Source organism: Drosophila takahashii, chromosome 3L (assembly GCF_030179915.1).
Source record: "Drosophila takahashii strain IR98-3 E-12201 chromosome 3L, DtakHiC1v2, whole genome shotgun sequence".
Classification (NCBI taxonomy): domain Eukaryota; kingdom Metazoa; phylum Arthropoda; class Insecta; order Diptera; family Drosophilidae; genus Drosophila; species Drosophila takahashii.
This window is the reverse complement of record NC_091680.1, coordinates 8,310,204-8,336,488: the sequence shown is the minus strand read 5'-3', so window position 1 is coordinate 8,336,488 and position 26,285 is coordinate 8,310,204. Positions and strand designations below refer to the sequence as shown.

At 41.4% G+C, this 26,285-nt stretch overlaps 2 protein-coding genes and 1 long non-coding RNA gene across 9 annotated transcripts in view; 2 read left to right on the top strand and 1 right to left on the bottom strand.

The window, feature by feature from the left end:
- Window positions 1–26,285, bottom strand: part of Mp (collagen XV/XVIII-type protein multiplexin) — a 60,215-nt gene that overhangs the window by 6,435 nt on the left and 27,495 nt on the right. For 4 of the 7 annotated variants that reach the window (XM_017153959.3, XM_017153961.3, XM_017153962.3 and 1 more), the window contains exons 5-18: window positions 17,243–17,338; window positions 16,699–16,734; window positions 16,541–16,600; window positions 16,167–16,230; window positions 15,883–16,028; window positions 15,363–15,500; window positions 12,114–12,260; window positions 8,813–8,926; window positions 5,983–6,228; window positions 4,431–4,508; window positions 4,105–4,351; window positions 2,857–3,014; window positions 2,683–2,775; window positions 320–442 (exon numbers count right to left, since the gene is read on the bottom strand). In XM_017153959.3, the coding sequence (XP_017009448.1) occupies window positions 320–442; window positions 2,683–2,775; window positions 2,857–3,014; window positions 4,105–4,351; window positions 4,431–4,508; window positions 5,983–6,228; window positions 8,813–8,926; window positions 12,114–12,260; window positions 15,363–15,500; window positions 15,883–16,028; window positions 16,167–16,230; window positions 16,541–16,600; window positions 16,699–16,734; window positions 17,243–17,338 (1,746 nt within the window). Of the gene's footprint in view, window positions 1–319; window positions 443–2,682; window positions 2,776–2,856; window positions 3,015–3,845; window positions 3,924–4,104; window positions 4,352–4,430; window positions 4,509–5,982; window positions 6,229–8,812; window positions 8,927–12,113; window positions 12,261–15,362; window positions 15,501–15,882; window positions 16,029–16,166; window positions 16,231–16,540; window positions 16,601–16,698; window positions 16,735–17,242; window positions 17,339–26,285 lie in introns of all 7 variants that reach the window. The other 3 variants (XM_044394620.2, XM_044394621.2, XM_017153957.3) reach the window with 2 other exon arrangements.
- LOC138913069 (uncharacterized) lies at window positions 12,970–13,470 on the top strand. The gene is made up of 2 exons (XR_011418643.1): window positions 12,970–13,085; window positions 13,172–13,470. It is a non-coding gene; the product is annotated as an uncharacterized lncRNA (long non-coding RNA).
- Window positions 24,492–25,502, top strand: LOC108065800 (uncharacterized). Its single transcript, XM_017153971.3, has 2 exons — window positions 24,492–24,827; window positions 24,897–25,502. The coding sequence occupies exons 1-2, from the start codon at window positions 24,582–24,584 to the stop codon at window positions 25,344–25,346; spliced, it is 696 nt and encodes a 231-aa protein (XP_017009460.2). The 5' UTR covers window positions 24,492–24,581; the 3' UTR covers window positions 25,347–25,502.

The following is a 26,285-nucleotide window of genomic DNA, read 5'->3' as shown; positions in this document are numbered from 1 at the left end:
CAACTGGAGTTGTATTAATTTTTGTTAGAGACTCGCGGCGGGAAATGACATTCAGGCATTCGGAAACATCGATGTCAGAGCTTCTCCATTTATAAATAATTCATTGTGAACTCATCAAAGTCGAGTAGAATTAATACACACAAAGGGAATCGCAACTAGGACTCCTGATTTCCATTCGAAGCGCTCTTAATTTTCCCCGGCATCAATGTCATTATCCCACCGATGGACGGATGCGAGTAGATGTGAGAAACACAGAGTGTGCAACAAAAAAAAAAGAAAAAGAAAAAAATAATGACATTTTTCCATCACTATCACTCACCGTTGGCGTATTGAGCAGGGGCGGCGGACTGTTGAGAAGGTTCTTCGACTGCAGGTCGAATCGCATCGATGGAGCCACCGTTGTGGGCGGAGCGGGCGTGGCTATGGGGACCAGTGTGCCCAGCTGCGAAATACAAAGGGAGAATTAAATGTGGAATCGTAATTAAAAGGCGCGGAGACAACAAACAAGCGTTTGACGAATTTGCAATTAATAAAACAAGAGCGAGCTCTGCGCAAATATAAATATGCTCGGCAGACCCTTTCAAGTAGTTAATATTTCAGCGGGAACCGAAGGCAAACAGCCGAGCACTCCAGCCATTATGCGATGAAATCAACGTTGTATTGAAATTTTGCTCAAATATTTGCATTACGTGTAGGAAAATGTGTAGCAACTGTCCCATTCCCAGTCCCAGTCCCAGTCGCAGGAGCAGTTCCAATCCCAAAACTGGAGTCCCAATCCCGCTTTCTACCTCTTCCACTGTATTAGGGTCAAATTTTCGACAGCCATAATGCGCGACGTCGTCTGACAAAAGTTTTAATTACTATTTTGAACTTTAAGTAGTCGACTCGTGTACTGAAATCTAATTAGGCTGGCGCCTCGGCTACCATCTCGGTATCTCGGCAGACAGCTGTGTATTTGGCCCAGACGAATGCGAAATGCAAATGGAAACCCCAAAGTAAACTGGCAGAAAACTATGGGATTTGGAAAAGATAAAATCTGAAGCTCGTCAAATAAATTAAAACAAAAAAATAAAATATTTTGTTTATTAGAAAATATTTAAAATATAAAATTTAACATTTCCTCTCTTTGAATACAAATTCAAACTGTTTGCTAATTATTTTTACTACGAATATTTTGTAATTTTTATACTTTAGAGTTAAAATAGTTATCGGGGAAAAGCCAATATGTTTTATATTTTTCTAAAGATGTTTAAAGATTTACAGATATAATTACTCAAATTATAAAATTTTTTCCTGTGTAGCAACTTCCTGACTCCCGGAGATTCCGCCAACAAAGGGTCCTTTGCTTTGGCCCGATTTTGCCATATTAGTCGGCGCACCATGACAGTTCATGGTCCTGTGCCGGGTTTTTGTTGTCAAAAGTATTTAAATGCTGCCGTCAAAGGCAAGAGATTTCGTTTTCATTCCGGGTTGCCTTATGCACATGCCAGTTGCCAGGATTCAGGATTCAGGAACTAGGAGCCAGAAGCCAGGAGGCCACGCCCACCAGGCACAACCCTGCTGTGCCGGCTTTTGTGCCCTGCAACAACGGAAGCGGAAATCGAATCTCGAGCAGTTTTTTGCAGCTCCCCAATTCTGAGAATTTTGTACACTTTGGCACAATCGATTCACTAGTTTCCCTTCGCTTGCCTTTCATTTTCCATTTTTCGATGATTTCAATAACGCAACAAGCAGCCGAAATTGTGGCCACTTTAATGCTTAACAAGCTATTGAGGAATCGACCGATTCAGTGTGTAATTTCGCCAACTTCAGAGGACGCCACAAAATGCTGACCCGAGCAAATTGGCCGGGGAGAAAATCGTGTAATAAAAGGTTCCCACCGTTCACCTTGAAGGCCGGTCGAGATTAATTGGCATGTGGCACGGGCAATTTCGGTATTGCAGCGATATTGTCCAGGGGACGACAATAAAACCTTCGATTTCCGTTTAATATTATTTTTAATCTGCCCAAAGAATTTATGGCTCCAAGGAGGCGGGATCCCCTCACTTAGAAATCAAGCGATGCATGTTTTATATTCCATCAGTAAATGTTTTGAGCCTCTAACTGACTGGCTGACTCAAATTGCCTGCCACATGCCACATGTCTCCCTGGCTATTCCCCAGTATCCTTGTATCCCTTAACCGGGACAAGTGAAAAGCCAAGCGCAAGTCAATATAATTGAATAACGCAGATACACACACACATGCGACGGGTGACGGATGGGTGGGAATCGAATGGCAATCAGTCTGTACGTCTGCAACATTTAATGTGCAAATAAAAAACGAGCCGATACAAGGGCAATGCCAAACAAACCTTACTTTATGGCAGGCAAGAATAAGAAAAAGCAAAATAAATAAATAAGGCGAGCAGAAGACAAACACACAGGCTTCTGGCCAGGCTTGTCTTTCCTTCTATTTTTGCATGCATTCTTTTCGAGGAGCTTATGGCCATAATGGAACAACAGACGACGGAGCGGGATCTATAAAATAATAACCGCCCGCCAGCGGGCTCAGCGCCTGTCATATTTGGCATTTTAAAAACGCTACACGAAAGTCCCTGTGTTGTTTGCTTAGGAGCCAGAAATCAAATCCTACCCCCAAACCCAAAAAAAACGAAAAGCGGGGGACTTTCCACCGAACTCACCGCAATATACTGCCAGCCCTTGTTGACGCGAACCAAAAGCGCCTCCTCCTCGGTGATGTAGGCCAACGTGCCCGGCGGATTGAGGGCCGATTTCTGCGGGAAACATACATATATCGGAAACGAAAGAGTTTAAAAATACATGGCAGTTGCCAAATTTAACCAATCGACACCCACTTTTGTCATTTCATCGATGTTCTGGAAGGTGACTGCGCCGGGCACAATCTTCATATTGTTCATGTTCGACGAGGATGCCGAAAAGTAGGGCTCCTCGCCCTCGGCGAGCCCCAGGGTCTCGTCATGTTTGTGGCCATGTCCCGGCTGGCGTGGGGTCTCTGAAAGGATAATTCATGCATTATGACACAAAATTTCATATGCAGGATTCACTTAAATTTTGCTTTTATCAAGTGCTAAATCACAGCGGTGGAAATGTAAATTTCTTTCTAGTGTATTTCAAGTCATTTTTGTTACACGCAACTTATTGAATTTAAATTTACAAATATTTAATATTTTATAACTTCTTAAAACAACCCAGAGTTCATGCAATTACAAAAGTAAATCAATCCTTTGTAATCCTGGGTAAGCAAATAATGATTATTATGTTATCTAAGCCTTTTAACCTAATTGCATACAAGAAATATAAATTGGATATATACAACAAAAATATAAATATAATTCGACTATTTTACTTGTGCGCCTTTATTTATAAACTACGAACAATGTGCTAGATTATTTCATTTGCACATTCACCTACTCTCCAAACTGACTTAAAGACTCAAAAGCTCGCCAAAATATGCCAAATACTCGCATTTTAGGTTACTGGTAACTAAAATATGTAATTTCTGTGTGTGGGCCATGAGTCGGGTGTTTTTCCTTTTTTGGCGGAGGAAAAGTCATGACGGTGTGAAAATACGCGCATAAAGAAAATGTTTACACGTTGTACTCTATCAACGGCAAATGAGTTAATGATGATGTGCAAATATGGGGAACTCACTGCCCATTAAAGGAGCTAGTTCATGAAAAGGTGTGTGTTTGGGAACTGAAGGCAATTAGCTGGTTCAACGGAAAGTCATGCAACATTCAAAAAGGCTACAAATACGGCTAGTACGGTGTAGTATGGAGTTGAGATTGTAGATTGAAGAGTGGGTTTTAAGTAGTTCGATTACCGGCTGTGCCATCGGGCCGATCGCGCAGATCTTGCAGTTCTCGCAGTGCTTTGAGTTCGTCTAAGGATGAGCGCGCTCCTTGATGACGAGCGAACGATACAAATGACATGGATTGATATTGGATAAGTTGGATAAGTTACGTTGTGGCTCTTGGGCAAGGATAACGCTAACTATATACAGATATTGACCACTAGCTAACTATGCTCACATGTGACATATTTACAGAGAACTGATTGGTACTATATATAGATTTTCTTACCTGGTCGCCCGTAATAGGAGGCATCACCGAAGAAGGTGCTTCGCAATTCCATTCCGGGTTCGCCCTTAGGTCCCGAAATCGATAGACCCGGTAGTCCTGGTGGTCCCGGAGGTCCTGGAGGTCCTGGCATTGGGATATACTGCACTCCGCTGCTGTCACCATCCCCGCCGCCGGTGGAGGGCATTCCAGGAGGTCCTGGCAGGCCATCTCGACCATCCTGACCTCGGTCGCCCTTGTCACCCTTGAGCTGCAAACAAGTTTCACCAGTCAGTCGGGTGATCCATCACCATTCCCTCGCCTACTTGACTTCGACTTTTGGCACTTACCCCTTCGCGTCCGCCGGAATCGCCTTTTGGTCCCTTGGGACCCATCTCACCCTTTGGTCCTGTCATCCCAGGGCGGCCCTGTGAATCAATTAAATAATGGCTCATGAAAATCGGAAAAAATATATAGTATGGGGATTAAAAGCCTGAAAAGGCAGTTATTTTTCCCAGTTTAAAATTCGTTCCATTATTAAAATGATGTCCTTTATATCGTCTAAATGACACGAGCACGTAGCAAAGTTTGCAGATGGCGAGCAAAAATCACATTCACTTGCCCGTAAGTGGGAAAGTTGAGAGCAAATTCTAAGATCATTGGCAGCAGCAGCCACATGAATGCATGGAGCATCTCGCATCCGAGTTTCCAAGTGCAGGGAATCGGACCGACGGGGCAACTTGAACTATGGCCAAAAAACGGGCAAACTTTCGCCGTTCGCCGGAGTGCAACAATTCCAGGCAGTCGCAACCTCTTTTGTCTCTCCGCTCGTTTCGGCAATTGCGCCAAAGTTCCGTGTCCCATTCCTCCGTTTCGAAGGAGCTGGCAGCTCATGTAAATACGTTGCCTGATTTTGATTTCGGGCGGTAAACGATGCCAGTTGGCAGAGGACACCAAAGGAATAGCGCAGCACACGCGCCTGCCTCTCAATTCAGTGACTTCTGGTTGCAAAAAGGAAACTTTTCCGCTCCTTGCCCGCCATTGCTTAGCTGTTGTTATTGCGGAATAATGGCGGAAATTCTGGGTAAACTGCAATTGGAATCGTGCGATGCGCCGACTGCCGCGTCCTGAATAACCGTGATGAAAATGCACTTAAAATACTTTTCGTTTGAGTTTATTCCGTCGCTCTCGTTGCTTTTTTTTCTTTTTCAGCTTTTCTCTTTCAGTGCCCTGATTGTCTAGATCGCGAATGCGGCCAGAAAATGTCTGTTTGGCTGTGAACTTTACCAGCAGCAACAACAATGGAGCCGTATTCATGGGCGTAGTAAGGGGAGGGCAATTTTAATTTCGAATTAAGGTTGGGATATATCTTTGGAATCTCTATATAAGTATGTGGAAAATATATATATTTTAATATTCAATAATTTATTATTGAAAAATATCTACCAATATTGTAATAACGTTTACTTATCATAGGATCTAAAATATTATAATAATTAATAATGATTTCATTTTATTAATCCCTTTACTACTTAAAAATTAATATATTTCAAATATTTCTTCCTATTTGAAAACGGTATTTTGTATAATTTGACTAATCTAATTTAAATATATACCAACTTAAAAAGGTATACATTTTATTATTACTTTTTATTTTTATTTTATTATTTAAATTCCCAACTGTCTTTTTTTTTGTTTTTCCAATAATATAATAACAGGTTATTATTATTAGTGATTTTGCGTTCCTAAAATAATATATTCTTCGGTCCAAAACACTTTCTCTGTACCCCTGAAATGATTTTGCCTACGCTCCTGGCCCTTGAAAGTTGGTCAATCTCATGAATATGCATGCAAAAGTTGCGAGTGGCCGGGACTCTCCTCCAAAATTCCCCCCTCACTTACCGAGTGTCCAATATCGCCCATGGCTCCGGGTTTTCCGGGCGGTCCGATTGGTCCAGTTGCTCCCGTTCCGCCGCGCCGCCCCCGCATGCCCTTCTCGCCCTTTTCGCCCTTGGTCCCGTTGGCGCTGGCGAGGCCCTCGAGTCCGCCGGGCTGTCCGGCCTGTCCCGGCAATCCCGGCAGTCCGGGCGTTCCCGGCTCGCCGGGCTCACCCTTTGCGCCGCTGGGCCCGTGTGCACCTTTGTGACCCTGTTTTCGGTTGGGAAGGAAAGAAAGTGTGTGAAATGATTTACGGTCTTGAATATACGGCATACTACATGTGCCCAGGGGGAAAGCAGGGAGGGGTAGGGGGAATGGGAAGGCCTAGCAGCTCTCGCCTAATTTGGCCGTAAAACTCAATTTCAAACGTTTTGTCGACGACAGAAAAAAATTCAATTCAAACTCATTTTGAAATCAAATCAATTCCGAAATCCCGCACACGCTCACGAAATTTATGCAATGCCGCCTGGTGACAAGCCCGAAAACACAAAACCATATTCCTTTTGCCTTTGTGGAAATTTCGCTTCCTTCTTTGGGCTCGAAACTCAACTCGACTCAACTCGACTCAATCTCAATTCATCCCCAGCGTCGTCGTCGTCTTCCACATCATCAGCGCCTTAAATGGTTGGCCATAAATTCGCACGCCTTGATGTTGGATATGTTGGGTAAAATGGTAGGGAGGCTGATCCGGCTGCTGCTGCTGTTTTCCTTGGTGGGCTCTCGCCAAGCTTGTTGCGGGCGTAGACCTTGCTCCATATCGCCAACTTAATACCAACTAATGAATAATTAATAAGGCAACACACACACAACCCACACACCACCCACCCACACACATGACTGCTCCGGAGGCTGTCTTTCAAGATCCCCGCGTGTGCGCGTCTGTTTTTTAGGCTTAATGAAACGTACCTAATTGTGCGTGTATTCATACGTTTAAAATGCTAATTTCCATATTAGTTTTCCCCGAAAATTGTAATGCAATAACTTGGGCTGTGTATATTCGCCGTCTCCCTGACAAATTGGGCGGGAATTTATCATAAAATTCCCAATCGATTTTTACATAAAGTGAGTGTGTGCTGTGCTCTCCGTGGGCGGCGGCTGTTTGCATAATTTCTTTTTATTTCACGCACGATTAATTCCGGGTGCGGCCACCCAAGGGGGGGAAACTACTTAAAAGCGGCCTTGTTACGCCAGATTCCTCAGCCGCAAGCCGCATAAATATTACTTATGTATATCAAAGGTCGTGGCCGTGTCTTTATGAGCCCAATTTGGATGTTGTTGTTCGGAAGAGTAATCTGCGACACCGGAAGCCACGTCCACGTGAGAGGCGGCCACCCGTCTACCGGTCCACTCCGGATCATTTGGCCAACCAAAAGCCAAAGCCGGGAAAAACCGACAAACAAACAGACTAACAACAAGCACATTATGCGAGTCCTGCTGGCAGATTTAAGTTTTGAGGTTGCACATAAAAGAAATACGGAGATCCTAAAATGGAAAAGGGAGAAACGGGAGTCCGAGGGTGCAAAGCCACCCCAACTAAGCTGCTAAATGGCATACAGGGTAATGGCTGGGAAGTAAGCGTCGCCTAAGCAGGATGAGCTCTCCAAATGGCCAAAACTTATTATGGAAGTAATGCCAAACGAGAAGTGAAAAGAAACGAAACGAAATAGTTTATGAAGGGGCTAGTGGATAGGGGGATATATTATTATTATATCCCCGCCCAGCTTGTGATCATCATATCCACTGAAAATCAAATGAGCTATAAATGCACACAAATTGGCCCCCGTTCATCCGACAAGCGGACCAGAAATCAGGGGACATCGGCATCGTCTCAAGTGACGCATTTCGGGCCAACTGCTGATAGAAATTTATGTCCCAAATTGTGTATTTCCTGCACAAATGACTGCGATGCCATAAATATGAAATTCGGGTGGGCGAATCGGGAAGGGGGGTGGTAAATTTAGGAACTCAGCTGGAGCTGTGCGCCCCGAAAGAATTATTACTATCTATCAAATTGGGTACAATTTAGCTTGAACTCAAGGAAGCAATTCAGGAGTTGGAGCGTTTATCCTTTCACGGGGTTAATCGCTTGGCATTTATTTGCTGGATATTTCTTTTCGCAGAGCAGTAAATTTTAAAACTAAGCTGAAACAGAAAAGAATTTGTAATTTACTTTTTCATTAATTTTACTTTATAAAATAATTATATTAATAATATTAGTTAGGTAACTTTTTGGTATTTAAAAATTTTCCTTTTGCTGCCATCAATTGTATAAAATTAAAAATAAAATATTTAATATTATTCTGAAATATTAACCATGTATGAACTAAAATTACCATTTATTCATTTTTAAAATGATCTTTAAAAGACCAAAGCAAAAATTATTAAACATTTTATAATGGCTAATGTTTAAACTCTAAATTGACATTGGATCGATGGCCAAAACATATTCTATTCCCACGTTATAAATGCCAACCTCTTGCCAAACACGATTATTGTCCTGGCCAAAAGGAAATTATCGTCGCAGCCTGTTTGCTCATTTGTGCGAGAGCGGCAAACTCCTTGGCCCCGATTGCCCTTTTAAGAAGCCTCAAAATCAATTGAGTAGTCAATAGGGCAGAAATTATTATACGAGCATATTTGAAACAACAATCGTGTGGGCTCGACAAACACTTTATAATGCATACACCCACGCACACACAACTAGGGACGAGGAGGAGGTGGGAAGTGGGTAGTGGGTAGTGGTCGCAGGATAAGGAAAACCCAGGCCATTTATTAGGCATGCCCTCTGACTTACCGGATCGCCGCGCTCTCCTTTCTGGCCGGCATCACCTTTCTCGCCGGACACACCTTTGGCTCCCGGCTGCGTCGTGCCCCGGAATGTGCCCATCGAGTTGACCATTAGGGATTCCTGTGCGGGTATGTGTGTAGGCATAGTAATTTGTTAAATATTTGCTTGTTGTACAATTTATTTTCGATACATGTATTTCGGGACCCCATTTTTCTGATCTTTTTTCCGCAGCAGGCGGCCCTTTTTGACGAGGGACACCGAAAAACACCATATGAAGCGAGCACACGGCGGAAATTTGATTAATGATCTATTTATTTTTTTTTTTTTTGGTTTTTTTTGGGGGCGGACCGCCACTCAGATTTCGGGGCGGGGCTAATGATGCTAATGAAGTGGTTCTAGTCCATTAAAGGCGGTGGCCATCGCTTACCCCCGACAAACCTTTTTTGGGTCTGGTTTTGTTTTATTAACGAGTGAGTAGTAGTAGTAGTGGGCGGTGGGAACATAAGATGAAATTGTTAAAATGTTTATACCTTGAAGGTCCTGGTTGGATTCCAATTTATCTGTTATTTATGTGTTGATGGTTACAAGAATACATAATTTTCGATACGATTTACGTTTAACAATAATATAGAGCAATGGGCGTGAAATTAGAGCGTATTAGTAGATGGTTTCACTGGTATCAAATCAGAAGACGTCTCAAAATTGCAACCTTTACGGGGGGAAACACTCATGGATATCGGTACTTGGGCATGGGTAATTGGATTTCTGAATAAAACATCTGAAAAAGTGGAAGTCGTGTCAACAATCAAAAGCCGTTCTAATAAACATAAAAGCATTTCCCTCTTAAGGACTCTAAATGCGCCTTTAGAAAGTCTCGGTTAAAATTTAAAACATGAAACGATTCGTACATACCCTTTAAAATAATGGTGCTAAAAATTCTAGATATTTGTGCTTTGATTAGTAATCTCCATTCTTTTTGGAACCCTTTCATTCGTTCCTGATTTGTATTTTATTATTTTATATGCTGGAATTCCATTCCAAAATCCATTTGCTTCCTAGTCCTGGTCTCCGCCCGAATCCAAAGGATAACACAGAGGGTATGACACCCACAGAAAGCTTTTAAAAGGCTCCGGCTTTGTGGGTGATGATAATGATGATAAACCCTCCGACATTAAACAATGGGCGGGCCGACAGGCGAGTGGCTGTCTGATTTTTACTGCCGCCTCGTCGGCCACAAGTAGCTTGACACTTTCATAAACGTAACAGTGCGATAATGATTACGGACCACCCACCCACTGCCTCCCTTTGCCGCCCACTGCCGCCCACTCCACCAAACAGTTAGATGGAAAGAAAAGCGGGCAACATACAGCGTTGAAATGCGGTGATAAAGCCGAGGCGGCAAAAAGAAAAGTTTCACTCTTGCATGAAAGGGTTCAAAGTGGCAACGGTGCGGATGCCAGGAGTGATGTGTTTGCCTTTGTGTGGGTGACTCTGCCTGCTCCCTAGCCGTATCTGTATTTGTATCTGTATCTGTGTGCGTGCTACCGCATTTAACCGCGTGAACTGCGCGCCGTGCGCTGATAACGGTAATTGCCACCAGCTGGAACACCGCCATCGACATTGGCATGTGGCATGCGGCACCCCGAATCATAAGCCCTGAAAACTGAGCCCATTCCCGCCCAAAGGCCGTACTAAGGACTACCGATGCACGGAGAAATATTCCATTAGTGTATGTATAACGTTATGGAAGATAATATCTAGAAAAAAAACAGTTCAGGCAGTAAAACTATTTAAAATGTAAAAATTTACTAAGATAAATCGAATACTGTTTGATCCATTAAGTCAAGCATTTATAAATATCTCTCTTAAGCTTGTATTTTTAATTTACTTGTTTCTCCCAAAATTCTAACATTTCTTTGCTGATCTATAAAATACTTTAAAAGTTTTAAAATTAGATTTTTTAATTAGCTTTTTAAAGAATAATGAATAAAGAATAAAGAAAAAGAATAAAGAATAAAGTAGTAGTTGAGCCTTACATTCTATTATAAACTGTTGACTATGAAATCACCTATTTAAAATATATGATATTTTTTCACGGTGTAGACTCCACTTGACTTCAGCGTCGACACAACGACTCCACTTCAATTTGGGTTAGGTCTGGCGGCTCGCGTGCTCAAGACGCTTACGGTTCGGCCCTATCGTCAGGAGATGTTTCCGCGAAACCTTTGCGGTTTTAAGATTATTAGCAGAGATAGGCCATTTGTGGCATTCGCGACAACGACAATGGTGGCCACTGAACGTGCTCGTGCTTTTTGGCAGGCAGACTCTGGCTCTAAGTCGGAATCTGAGACTATATCCGAAGCTGGCGTGACGCCAGGAGCCACCAGGGTGGTAATTTTTCACAGTTACTGCGCGAGCCAGGAAGGAAATTAGTTTAGGCAAATTGTGCGGCTTGTAAAACACGACGGACGTTTACCTTGGCCAGTCGCAATTCATAAGGATGTGCGTGATTGAAAAACAGACGGACAAGGAGTAGAAGACGAAAGGACGCGGCAGGATGCGGTGTCCAGACATCGAGCAACTGCATTAGCCATCTCACGCCTCTGTTTGCCCAATGTAAAAGGTGCAATTTTGATCGAAAGCAAAGTTTAAACAAGGTCAGGAAAATTGAAAATAATATTATCTTCGATTAGCCGAAGAATTAATACCCTTGTCCTCTATAAATAAATAAATAAATATATAGTTTGAATGATTAATATATTTCTTAAGCAGCTTTACTTTAAAAGATTATAACATAAGTTTACCATGAATAAAGGAAAAGGGTATTAAATCTTTAAAATTAATAATTAAAGACTTAAGACTTTGGAAAATCCAAAGACATTATTGAGCGGTTCAGTGACAAATTCTTTAAAAATGATCTACGTATTTAAGTAAAAGCTTTAAAAATTTTGTTTATCATGAAAACTTGGAAAAATCTTTAACATAATTATAACGAATTTGAAAGCTGTTTAATTTTTATAATTCCTTTTTTACAAGCAAATATTTTACTAATATTATTTTTGATAATATAAATGAAGTCATACATTTTGACACTGGCGGATATAAGAAAATATACCTAATTAAAATATCCAAGATTTCAAATAAATTTAATGTTTAAATTTAAATCTACAAAACCACTTGAAACACTCAATGCACTTTAAAGTTGTGTAATGGAATTCTTCGTGTGAACCCGTTAAGACGTAACTTAGCATATAAAGTTGTAAATAAATTCAAATTGTTTTTTGTTTTTTTCTTTTGGGATACTTACATCGTAATTCTCGGGCAAACCAGGCGGACCCGGTGGTCCCGGCGGACCCACGACTCCGGGCAAACCGTCGACGCCCGGCTCGCCCTTCAGCCCCTGGGCACCTTCGGACCCCCGGGCGCCTCTGGCTCCTGGCACTCCGGTGGCTCCCTGGATAAATGTAAACGGAAGCGAGACAGGCAGAAGAAAGCGGCGGAGGGAAAAAGAAGGGGAAGAAACGTCGCCGGCAGCGACAGAGAAATAAATCACATTAGTGGGCGTGCATATAACGTGTCCTGCGTCCTTAGAGCTACAAATCTACGTCTACATGGCAAGTTCTACACGGTCTACAGGAGCTGCTTTTTGGGTTCGAGTTCGTTTTCGTTTTCGAGCTGGAGTTTTGGGCTCTTTCCTAACTGGCTGCGGTCGATTTACATAATCGTTGCGTTTTAGTCCGAGCTCATTAATCTACGCGACTGGGTTCGGTTTCTTCGATGGTTCGGGGGGCCCCTGGGATTGGGATTGGATTAGGGTTGGGGGTTGAGGTTTTCTTCGGTCCCGACATTCCAATAGCCGACATGGATGGGTACACCCAAAAAAAAAACCGAAAGTTTACAGTTAATACGCGTTGTATTAAAAGTATACTACAGCTAGTATCAAACTGTCAGTATTAATTTAAAACTTAATAATGTAAGGAGCAGACTCAATAGTGTTAAGTTAAGACTAAATAGTGTTAAGTTTATGTCCTGAGTTTAATTTCTATACCGAAGTTTTCGGTTTTCGTTCCTGGTGTGAAGCCAGGATGCTCTGGTTTGGAACCTGGACATTTCGAACAGAAAAAGTGTTACCGCTTTTTAATGCTATTCGGACGCGTTAGTATTTTAAGGGTTTTACATTAGTGTATTTTGTAAACGACGCTGCGGTCTGTTTAAGGTTTGTTTGTGAAAATTACTTGTGAAAATTTTAATATTTGCTTATTTTGGGCTTATTTGAAATGTAAGTACATTTAAATTGTGTCTTAGTCCATAACTATTGAGTAAATTCTTTTCTTTTTACTGACACCACCTTGAATTGCGCTCCAGATGCCGGGAAACTAAGGATCTTGCTATTGGCTTGCATTTTTTCTGACCGCGGCCAGCGCAATGTTTACTTCAATATCAGCGTCCCCGACCAAACTCCGGTGTTCATCTGGACGGCGACCACTCTGGAGATGATCAGCGACATAAGCGGTAAAACTGCATTTGCCCAAATATGCATACACACGTACATATTTTGTACATGTATTGTATTTATGTTTATTTGTTAAATTAAAAATTACCTTCAGTAATTTATAAAAATGTAAAAAATATTTTTAATAATATATGAAAAGTACAGAACAACATTTTTTGAATTTAGTCTCTTTTATACGGGGTATAATATTTATACTGGCATTATACTAAATAGTATACAAAATAAACTAGCACCCTAAATTTCAGTACACTGAGTGAGTATAAACTGTACACTCGTTAGTTTAAACTTGACAACTTCGAAAGTTTCATTTTTATACTTTCGAAGTCCATTAGTTTAATACTCAGAGTATCGAGAAATTTTTGACACTCAATAGTTTACTTTTAATGTAGAAATAGTTTAGTTTCTATGATCATTTTTTTTTGGGTGTACACAAAAAATGTGTCTCCCGATGTTCTTAATCTTATGCAAAATGGTCACGCTGTGAGCCATTTGCGTGCCATGTTCTTGTCGCTGTGTTTGCCTGTGTAGCTGTTGCTTATCGTCGTCTTTTAAATTAATTGCTATTAGTTAAGGGATTAGCAGTGGGGCAGCAAAGTTGTCGCTGGAATTTCCGGTATGCGCGCCAGCTTGCCATATTTCACCGTGGCTGGCAAAGCCTTTTGGGAGGCATTTTGATGGGGGGAAAAGGGGAGGGATTGCTGGGTCGGCGGGTCAGTGGGCCCCAGTTTTTTGGGTCGACGGAATGGGGGAGGGTGCTTAGGGGTAAACTGGCATATTTCCCTAGCAGTTAGCTTCTGGCAATGGACCGCAGAATGCCCGGCATACCGCTTTCCTTTTGATGTATTGCATCGCATTGAAGAGGCTGCGTTCCACAGGTTGCTGGAGTGGCCCAGAAAATGCGAGATTGAATGGAGACTTTGGCTTTAGAAGTGAATGTCTTTGGCCTGCTTTCGCTTTTCAGTTTTCCAGTTTCGTTTTGAATAATTCCCCCAAGTAATGGACATATGCATTCAACGTTTCTATATTTTCGGTTAGCTGCTCAAAGTTTTTGGCCCTGTTGCGTGATAAGCACTTAAGTGAGTCGAGTGGCCGAAAGGAGGAGAGGTTGTAACATTGTGGACTTTGCCTTTGACCCGCACACACACATAGTCACTGCACGAAGTAAATGGCAAGTACATAGTCAAGTGTAGTTCAGCACACACACACTCACACATCGACATGGAGACATCCTTTGTGTATCCAGAGTGAACTCTTATGGTTGCCAAAGACGTTCCCAGTTGATGAGATAATATAACGAGTAGCACCCGGAGAGTGGATAAGTGTTTAAGCGTGAGTTGGCGCATAAAGAAATTTTCGTTACGATTCGGTTCCATTTTCTCCTTTTCCTCATCTTCTTGTGAGTGTGCGTTAACGTTTTTTCCATTTCCGGTTACACGCACACACTCTCACACACTCACTGCACTGTGCAAATTATGATGTTTGACATAGGAAAACATGCAGCCCCTTCTGAAATCGCCCTCCCTCTTTGCCAATTCCCCTTTCCCATCCCCCTTGAAGCCACTCACTCTTGGAGATTAGACGATGTGTGTAATGAAATTGAAAATGTGTTAGATTCATGTCAAATATTGCCTTTTTGCCAACCCGTTGTAACTCGAAATTGCCGTACACACATGATAAGCCCAACGAACGGAAGAAAAACATGAAAGAAAGTTTAGCTCCAGCTACCTACCGATGCTTCAAGTACCTTTCGGATAGAATATATAGTTAGATTGTGTGCAACAAAAATTAAGCTTATGACCTTGAGTTTCTATACCATATTTAGAATGAGACTATAATATCTGGTTTTCCTTTTTTAATGCTTTTTAATCTTTCAGATTTTTTTTTTTTTAACTAAAGGCTATCGGTACTCCTTGAATAAAACTTTCAGGTTAATCCCTTTTCAACTTCCTGCCTTACTGTTTGCCTTAGTCCATAAACCCTAATCAGCTAGAGTATAAAAGTAGATAGAGAAAATCACTTGAAATGAGATGGAACGGTACTTACGGTGTGACCAGGGGTACCTGGCTTTCCATCCTTGCCCGCCGCACCGGGCGCTCCTCGCAACGTTTCCCGCAACGACTCATTGTCCTTGATGGCCTCTAGGATATCAGACGCATTACATGTACACTCGCCAGTGTATTTCTGCGGAGGGATGGAATACAAAACTTAGCACCTGGCTTTTGAAGGGGATCACATTACCGCGGCACATCGTTATGGCAGGCAGGCAATTTCGCGTTGCCCACCACAACGGTACAGAGAAAAATATCAAAACCTTACCTTTAAAATGTCGTTTTAAAGTTTGAAATAAAATTTTGAAATATTACAAAAAATAGTAGTCTACTTTAGGGCTTCTATTCAAGAGATATCGATTCTCTAGCGATTTATGTGGCATTTCCCACTCGAGTTGTAAGTTAAATTATTTATTAAATTCTTTTAGGGGCCCTAACTATTTTTCAAACCATTCCTGACAGTTTTTCTCTGTGTCGATGCTCGCGGCGAATAAGTCTCAATTTGCAATACTCACAGCCCCCGCACTCGTAGTCTCCACAAAGGGCGGATAGGCGGCCGTCTCACCTTTGGGCCCGGGCGGACCTGGCGGTCCCGGCGGACCGCGAATGCTGTCGCCCTTGGGCCCCCGCTCACCCTTCTCGCCCTTGATGCCGCGGTACGCTGTAAAAAAAAGAAAGGAGGGGAAAAAATAAAGTGGCGAAAAGCATTGCATTAGCATATCGAGGACGCATTAGCCAGAGTGGAATGGATTCCAGCGGGGATGGGAATGTGGATGAAATAGGATGGGGATGCACTTACGTCTCTCGTGCGTGTACTGCGTCTGTCCTGGGGGCATTCCACTGGCGTCGAAGATGTCTGTCGCCTGCGGAGAGGGAGATCGGAAATTCATTAAGACTCGAGTGCAAACTGTTGTCGGGCGCATCGATTTCCACTTCGACTGCTCTACGCCCATCCTGGCATTAACTTATAACTAAATATAAATATTTAATTATGCAAAGTGCAGCCACACTGCTGACCACTGCTGCCGACCAATATCCCCATTTTATGGCTTTTCAAGAGCACTGTCAATAGCAATAGCAAAACAATGCCAGTGCAAACTCAGCTGCACTTGTTTAATGCACTGACAATTACTTTAGTTAATTGCATTCCGATTAATCGGACAGCAGACTAACCTCGTCCCAAATAATATCATTTGAAAGATCCACTTCCGTTGAGTCTTCGAAGTTCTCACTCTAAAGGGGCGAAAAATATGGAAAGTAGGAAAGGGAAACGAATAAATAAAGGTTGGGGTAAAAATATATAAATAAATTAAAATTTTAAATCAACATACCGTTCCAGATCCTTCGAAAAGAACAGAATCCTCATCCTTAAAAAAATAAATTAAAGTATAAATAAAAACCAACAAATAAAACAGGGAAACTAAATTTTAAAAATTAATGTAAGTTTACAAATAAAAGAATTTAATATTAAAAGTAATTTTCCTTAACAATTGGCTTTTGTTCGAAATTAAAATGTGCTAATGGGATTTGCAAATATTACAAAGGACTCACTTAGAAATTTCAAGTGCAAAATTGATTTTCAAAATTGTAGCCTTAAACCAACAAGCTTATCCTCAATAATTCACAAATATAACTTTACTATGCCCGGATTAAAAATACATCATCACATAAGCAGAGTCTGATTACATGTTATTTGCAGCATTAGTAGTCTCAATAAATAAACGCAAATCCCATGCAAATATTCTCTCACTTATGCGGACAAAATGCAATTTTAATGTAATTTATCAGTAAGATGATTTGCCCGGCCATTCATTAATTAATTTAAATGCCAACCAATCCATTCTGTTGGTTTAGCCGTCGATGGTGATGACTTACCGCCGTGGTGGGAGCGATCGTTGCCTTTGGGGGCGGCATGCATGTGACGTTTATGGCATCGGGATTACCATAGACATTGATTTTTTCTAAATAGCCCTGTGTTAAATATTAACGTTTGTGTTAGAAGCGAATAAACGCATAATACATATGCGTGTATTGCGAGTGGAATAATTTTCGAAACGCTTTTCATCGAACCAGTTGCACAATGGATGCCCACAGTCCCATACATAATAAATCAATCAATTTGTATATACATATACCCCGTACATCTATTAAGTATATCCATAGCGTAGGCCCAGTCGTAATGGCCGCAAATCGAAATTTATTATTGATGTTAATTTGCAACAGTGACTGCCGCCGCTGCCGCTGCCGCCCGGACAACTAATGTGCCGTGGTTTTGGATTTAGAATTACAATTAAGCATGCATATTTCACATTAGCCCAGAAGGGGCCTGCCTGGATAAATAACCACTTGCAAGCAGGCAGTCGCAGTCGAACTGCTAACCGCAGATACTAACTACGGTACATGGAATACGAAATGCTCCAATGAAGACAATGAACCACAAACAATGCTGCTATGCTGTGTCCGGAGTCCTTTCTCCCGAGTCCTTAGTCCTGTTCCTGCCTGCAGACACAGACGCAGACTCACTTCCCGCAGATAGAGGCACAAATGCTCAATGCACATTTGCCCATAAACTCAACCCCTGGCAAATAAAAATGGCAGCAAACACTCAGGCCCAGGACTCCGATTTCAGGACTTTCAGGACCAGGCCGAGGATCCCAGGACTAAGCCACCGTAATGGCAGCCGGTTATTTCAGTTGTTGCTGCCACTACTACCGCTACTGCGTCCTGTGAATGATAGTAATGGCCGAGGACCTTTTATGTTCCCCCGCTTACCTAAAAAAAAGTTTTGTCTGAGACCCTAACTCGTTGAATTTCGGGTTAAAAGCGTGCTGGCAAGGCTCACAATGGCTTAATATGCGCCAAGTCTGTGGCGGACTCACTAGCTGGCTTTTTGAACCCGAGGTTTATGGAGAAAGAAAGGTAAAGAGGCATACTTCAAACTAAAATGCTTTTTTTCCATCTAATAAATACATTTATTTTATTCAAACTCTAAATACAAAATAAATTATAAGAAATCCATAATATTTAATTTACCTTCGAAAGGAATTATGCTTACTTAGTAAATAAAATTTAAATGTTCAGCTCAAATTCGAGAAATTTAGTTGAGTATTTCGGAAAAATACCAATTATATTATTTCTTTACAAAATAATATCTGATTTTGACAGTCCCCCGCGCATAAACGCTGCCAAACTTTTGTCAATGACAAGGCAAGGGGTTCAGCGAGGATACACAGAGATAGGAGCCGAGGGGATGATAGTGGGCTGTGGGTTGTAACACACACGTGGCCCATCAATAGACATTGAAGTGAGCATTGTTCGCCATGTAGCTTGTTGCTGTTGTGCCATTGAGTGCGGATATTAAAGTTTTCGCTTTGTTTCGGGCTTTGCTTTGTTTTGGTTCAAGAAAACTATGCGCTAAACAAATGGCAAGCCGGCGAAAATCACTGGTCGGAGAGCCGAAGCATGAAAGCAATGTCCGTGCTTGTGTCCGGGTCTCTGTCCGTATCCGTGTCCGTACCGCTGTCCGTAAAGCCATTCCGTCCGTGGTCGCGTCCGTGTGGCCCAGTTTCCATTGGAGCACGTGCTCCTCGCTTGTATGTGTGTGCAACAAAATTAGCAGCAAGGAAATTCACTTGAAACGGAAATTAAGCCGCAGGAAGTGGCATTTTTGGGCGTGAGTCGACGTCGCCATTTTGGATGTTTTCGCTGGCTCTCATTATTACCTGCATTTTGGGCTAAGTAAATTGACAGGCAGCCGCCATTGAGCACTTGCCCAACAATGGAAGAGCAAAATGTCCTTTCTGTATCGCATTTCAGGGGAGGAAGTCCCTTTTTATAAAGAATATCACATTTCTCGTTGGAATAATAATTACTGTGGCCATATTATTACGTGGACATTTGCTTAGCCAAGTATGAGCTTTCGCATTTCGACTTATCCCTTATTTCAATGCGGATCTGCCGAGGAAAAAAACTATCTGGGCATCGCAAAAAGGACTTAACCTCGACGGCACCGAGAACCCTTTTCGACCGCTCCTTGAGTGGGACAGAAATTCAGGGCGATGAACTGATAAGAGGACATCAAAGTAGCTTGCCTCCGCAATATTGTGCACGACAACGAGCGGCTGCAAAGGCAACTGTCCGACGAAAAGGCGCAAGTAAACAAGTGTACGGAGAAAAAATATATAAAATGGTATATTAAAATGGAATTGTTTCTAAGGCGTTTTTCAATCACGGCCCTTCAATGCAAAGTTTAACTGAAAAAACGGAATAAACTTACAGAAAGTGGAGTTGCTTAAAACTAATTTCATTGGAAAATTAGAATGCAGTTTTCAGATACTTAGTCAGACATTTTATAAATATTTTATCCAAATGATATATTGCCATTTAAAGATAAAGATTTTTCATGATATCCTTGGTTAAATAGCAATAGGATCTGAAAGGTTTTAAAATACCATTCAAAATCATATTATTGAACTGTTATTTCCTGACATTCTGTGCGGTCTAAATTACGACTACAAGTGGCCAATAAAAAATTGTAGAGTTCTTTTCTCAGTGCATTCGTGGATTGCGGGGGCGGACGACAACAGCCGTTGTGACAGAGGGTCAAGCGCAGACAAAGGCCGCTTTTAAATAACGAAAAGCTGGCCGCAGGCAAAAGAAGCATTTTCGGTGCCCGAGATCCTGGTGGAATGTGATTTTAAGGTGAGCATTTAGTTTAAATAGTGTCAGGCCAAGAACAGTGGGCTCAGGATGGACTTCTCAGTCTCGGCAGCTGCAGGTCGGTCAAGTGGCGCAGAGAGAGAGAGCTCCGAGTGCCATGAGCAATTAACTGGGCTGAAAGTGCATGTGCACATGGGCTGCATTGCATGTGTGCTGCTGCTTGTGCATTTGTTGTTTGTTCTGTGCCGCACATAATTAAGGCCAGAAATGAACTGAAATGCGAAAGAAGCGGAGCAAGGACACAACAGCCAAGGAGCAGGGAGCGGGGATGGAGGAAGGCAGAAGGTGCGGTAATATTTGCGCAACAGCGAGGCATTCATTGCCTAGCAATGAGTCCTTTTACTTCTGACGAGGGTTCGTTCTGCGTATTGAAAATAAAGCAAATAATACGCAAATCGTTGACCCTTTTCCATTTGCCATTCGCCATTCGCCGGAAAACCAGAAAGGTAGACCGGCCTTTGTCCGTGCTCCTCAAATATGCGAGACACGTTTTCAGTTGCGAGTTGCAGGACAAGAAAAAGGACTCCCAACTTACAGGCCACCACAGACGTTACTCACTCCGCTCTGCGGCTATCTGGCAATTTGTCAAAAATGTGTCAATAATGGAGATCGATTGGGGGCTCTTAAAAATTAACCGAAAATGGATTCGGATTCCGAGTCCGACAAGTCGAATGAAATCCATTGCCAGACAATAACTCTTCAATTGTCTCAATCAGAAACTGGGGCCCGGAATCAATGTTTATAGAAACTATAAAATGTTATTTGTGTTTATTTACTAAACAAGATTTATTTATTTTAGTCGTGGACAGGCGGAGTTTTACTACACATTGTTTGACAAATGTTTATTTTTTATGCCATTTTATTTATATTGAACTCTTGTATTCAATTGTATGCTACACCGAAAAAAGGATATATAGCTTAAAATATATTTAATGGCTTTTCTTCATCCTAGTAAAAGCGTGCCAAACTTTTAGCGGAGGTCATAACTCAAGGCAGCTTTATATCAAGCACACCTAACCTGGCCTGAATTATACATAATAAAAACTTAAAGCCTAGTTTGAACTGTGCTCCCAATGCCACTGAATGTCTGCTCCTGACGCCACTTGCCTCCCAACATGCCCCCTTTGTTGTAAGAGTTAAATTCTTAATTAAGCACAAATATTTAATAAGTGAAATTTACGGCATGCAGCGGCATCAAAACAAAGGAAAGCTTTAGGCATTAAGATTACCATAAACTTGTTTCCGCTGACGCTGCTCGTATACGCTATATTTCTCAAAACTTATTGAGGGGCTTATGGACTACAGATTCCTTAAAAATAAATGTTATGTTAGGAAAAGGATTGGGAATTTATTATAGGATAAAATATTTTATCTTTACAAATCCTGCGTAATTTTCTTGAACGTTTTTTGTAAGAAATAAATTTTATGAAAGATTATCCAACTTTTTATGCATTTCTATACAACCCTTTAGAACACAATAATTTAATATACTAAATTATAATCAAGGGTATTAATAATTTCGCTTGATTCCTGGAAGCTTTTTTAATTTTTCTCATTTCGCTTTGCCTCTTATATAATGACAATGGCAGCCACTGCCAGAACAACAGCGGAAACGGATGTATATATAATATTTTACGTTGGTGGCTCCTAATTCGCTCGCGTGTGCTTGTGTATCTGTGTCCTTAGTACCGAGTTCTGAGTCCTCAGTCCTGAGAATCCTGCACTCGCACCCTCGAAAAAGTTATGCTCAAGTTAATAGATAATTAACCATGCAAATTGCCGCGCAACAGTTTACAGATACGGGTCTCATCCTCGTCATCATCGTCGTTTTCATTATCATCCTCATCAGATTCAGTGTCGCTGTGTCACCGGCTACATGCGTAAGCACTTTGACTGCGACCCACTGCCGACTACTGCCGACTACCTGGGCCACCTGCCAGGTGTCTCTGCGCGCTCAAGTACAAAAGAATTAACTCTAATTACTTTGTAATGTTGATTAAGCCTGTTAGAGCGCATTAAATATGTAAGCGACGTTTTGACATTTTCAGCATATTTGCCAGCGGCTTTTAAGTGGCAAAAACTATATGAGTTATGCGCATTTACCACTTGACATCCCCAGTTAACATAATTTCGGCTGGAATTTGGCTTCAATTACGTAACCGCAGAAATGTGCAAACAATTCTGTTTCAATTCGTTTCAAGGTATGTATTTTCAATAGCCGCACGAATTGAAATGGGAATACCTGAAAATGCTGAATTTAAATTCAACTTTTATGGCCGCCAACGACAGGCGGCCGACAGTCGACAACAAACAAATGCCAATCCAGCCAGGTAACTCGGAGAACTCAGAGAACTCGGCTCTCGACCTGGCCAAGGTACCCGGGTCATAGCATAGTTTCTAAATCACTTTCTGACAGCCGTTTCGGCCCTCGGTAAAAAAAAAAAACACAAACAAAAAAAGCGAAAAGGAAAACACCGGAGCAACGAGGATAACAATCGCAACGTCAGAAAGTTGCGCACTTTTTGTAATTTTATTTTATTTCCGTTTAAATGCGTGCCCGCCCCCTCGTTGCCACTTTTCACTTTTCGGATGAGCTGGGTTGAGGTTTGGTGCGATTTTAAAGCTAAATTATAGCAGCATAAATTTTTACGGCCCTTTTTGAAGACTCGAGCTTCTTGGCGGCCCGAAATAAGGCAGTGCCCAGGTGCAGGACTTAATTCCCTTCACTCTGCACTTGACTCGCAAGTTCCGTTTTTTTTTTGACACTCGGCGGCCGTTTCACATTTTATTTGATGCCCATTTTTTGCCTCTTCTTGTTTTGCATATAATCAGAATAAATTACTTTGCACATTTTGCGGCACATAAATTATTTAAGAAATAGTCGCATCAAAGCGCAGAGGGCACATTATACAAAATTCGTACATAAGGGATACTCCACCTCATAAGCATGGCTGTATTTTATATGATTTCATATTAAAAGAAAACAATAGTAAACATAGCTTAATTATAAAAAATAATACCATCTCCTTAACTGTCCAAAAATCATAAATGAAAACCTTTTTCAAAAAATTACTTTCAACAAAAGCTTAAGCATTTTTTAGCACAAGAGTAATGTGAAAACAAATGGATAAATAGATTTTTTAGAATATACATAAGTGATTCTAACAAAATTTAGACCCGAAGTTCTTCTCTAAATATTTCTTATATGACATTATTTTGAATGTGTATACTTTTCAGTGTCCGTGTGCAGCGAGCAGAAGTGACTATCTAAATAGTGGCAGAGAAACAGAAATGGAAACACAAACTGAATCTGAAAAGGAACTGGAAATGCGGGGAACGAAGGAGCAAGGGGAGCAGGGGGATCTGGGCCTCAGTCAGGGGACCGAAAAACAATGAGACGGCAAATGCCAACCGCATAGTGACAGATTTTTTTTAATTTTGCTAAAAACCTACGACTAATTCTCAAACGAGCTGACACAAATCTCGAAAAGTTTTTGCGCCAACGTTTTGCAGAAGCGTCTGTCGGCCGGTCCTTCAGTCACTTTGTCCCTCTGCCCCTCCGACTGTCACAGTGCCTATCTGACTGCCTGTTTATCCTGGGGAGTAGGTACAGGGTAAATATACACAAGTATATACATATGTGTCAGCTGCAGCAGAAAAATTCAGCAGAGGAGCTTTTGGGTTTTTACTACATATATGAAAAGGGATTTTATACTAAATTGCGCCAGTTAAAAAATGTTATTATTTTGTCATCAAAGAATTAGTAAACCTAAAATTGTGAAACACAAACAATTTAAATTTTTTCATAAGATTAACTCATTTGTTGTTCCTTTGCACCGATTTTATCACATAAAGTCATATATTTTATGCCTATGAAACACTTTTTCTTAATTAATTTATAAAAACATTTTTTCCATTTTGTTTATTTAGGTGACACTTTTCTGCCCAATGAATTTATTACGATGTTTGCACCTATGTATTTATGTTTCCTGGCCCCAAGACAAAATACAAAAAGCGTAAGGGTCACAATTGCATTTTATTGTTGGTCAAAAGTGCCGGCTACAATTAGTTTAAAACGAGAAAAAGCTCACAAAACCACAACAAAAAATTTACAATTGTGAATAAACCAACATGTTATGTGTATGTTTAAGATTTGTCAGTCTTTATGTGCCCAGTATATATGTGTTTGTATGTTGATTTAGACAGTTTTATAAACCCAAAGCAAACAGACTGTGACAACGTTGCGTATACGCAGCGTAAACCGTTCTCCTGAGGCAGCAGCAGCTGCAGCTTCTAACTACTAGAGCAAAATATTCAGCAATCCAAATGCATTGCAATGCGGATGTGCAAAACGAAAGTTTTGAAAACAGGAAGGATGGGAGAATTTTGGGTCAGATGTTTTCCGAAATCTACTTCAAATCCATAGTTCATAAGCCCAACTATCCTATCCCCTCACAAATTCAATAGCCCTATTCACAGTTTATTTCTTTTCAATATGCAGTCCACTAAAATCCTGAACAAACTACTAAAGGAAGCCCCTAAAAATACAAAAGGAAGCAGTGAGATCGCCGAACTGCGAAAACTAATAGTCGAACTGATGAAGCCCCGCCTGGAACCACTTCGTCAGATCTTAAGGATTCGCATGGTGCCTGCAACCCGAGATGAGTTTCAGGATGAGTCCGAGGACTGGTGGCCAGATTACGAACTGTACTCCAATTGGCATGCCATCACCGACATGAACGTGAGTTTTAATATCATAATTCTATTCTCTTAATATAATAATACAAATTTGTTTTGTATTTCTCAAAAGGGTCTTTTAGTCTGCACTCAGGATGCACTAAAAGGATTGCCCGAAGATCTAAGAGCAATTGGTGAAAAATTCGACTATGCCTATTCGGTTGCAAAGCCAAAATCGATTCAGCATAAGACGAAGAACTACGTTTTGGTGGACGAATTAATCGAGGACATGGAAGACTTCGTCACGAACTTCAGCCGCCTGTGCAGCAAGAATCTCGACGATCGAAGAAATCTCCACGATTTGGCTTCGTTTACGTTGGACACAGGTGACAGGATCAAGGTGAAGATCTTTGACGAACGCACTTTTGTGCAACTCCAGTCGCGAATTGCCAGTCTAAGGAACTATATTCGCGACTTCTGCACCCTTTTCGACGCCCATGTGGAGTCGAAGGAGGAGGTTGAGTCTGTACCCATTGATAAGTTGGCCAAACCCCAGGGAGACGTTGATAGGGCCCAAACTTAAGCCAGATCGATCAGGAAGTCATCTCGTCCCTTATTCCCTGGGCATGGCTTCCAACGCTGCCATTGTACAATATCCACACTAGCAGATACAGATACATGACTCCGGCATGGGCGGTAATAAAGAGCTCGCCTCCAGTGTATTGGAGTATCTGGGAAAGCTTTTTATGCTTCAAAGTCAATATAGTAGTGTGCCATGTACAGAGCGCACAGTTTTAAAACGGTAAGTATGCCTTTCAGTTACGTGGTCGTGTGTGGTGACACACTTGCCCCTCTACCAACCACCCACCGGCCCATCGGCCCTCAAACCCTCCAACCCTCCAACCCTGCAGCCACCCACCAACGGCCCCTTGTCAATGGGCTGTTAGTTGCTCCGAGCACAGACGCCATTCAAGCGGAAATGCAGCACCGAAAGCCGGCTACAAGCTACACGGAGAGAAATACTAGTTTATTACATTTTATATTTGAGATTGTTCATTCATGTGATGCGGTTAATTCAAAGCCTATTTTAAAATTGTTAATACTTTGAAAATATTGTAATATAAATTAATTTAAAATTAATGATGATTAATTAAATTATTAAATTATTTTTAAATCAAATGAGCTTGAAATTATATTTTTCAATAATATTTTAAATCTATTTGGAGGTAATTTCTGTGTCGTTTAAGATGTTCTTGGTTCAAAAACAAAGAAAATAGAGTCTCAGTTATTATTTAGTTTGAAGAGACTAGTTCTATAATTTTTCAAGATTTTGTACCAAAACCTTGAGATGTTAAAATTAGTTTTTTCCTCTGTTTTTTGGTGAACGGGCACACGGCAACGAAAAAAGAGCCAGAACCAGAGAGCCCGAGGCAGAAACCTCCATGTGAAGTGTGTCATCAGTTTAAGGTTTTTGTGGGCAGCACTCGCACACAGACGGCACATCCACTCATACAAACACACT

What these genes read in the sequence shown, in the direction of transcription:
- LOC108065800 (XM_017153971.3), top strand. Translation starts at nt 24,582, where the DNA reads ATGCAGTCCACTAAAATCCTGAACAAACTACTAAAGGAAGCCCCTAAA. An exon ending in ATGCCATCACCGACATGAAC is followed by an intron (nt 24,828 to 24,896) that starts GTGAGTTTTAAT and finishes ATTTCTCAAAAG; the next exon opens with GGTCTTTTAGTCTGCACTCA.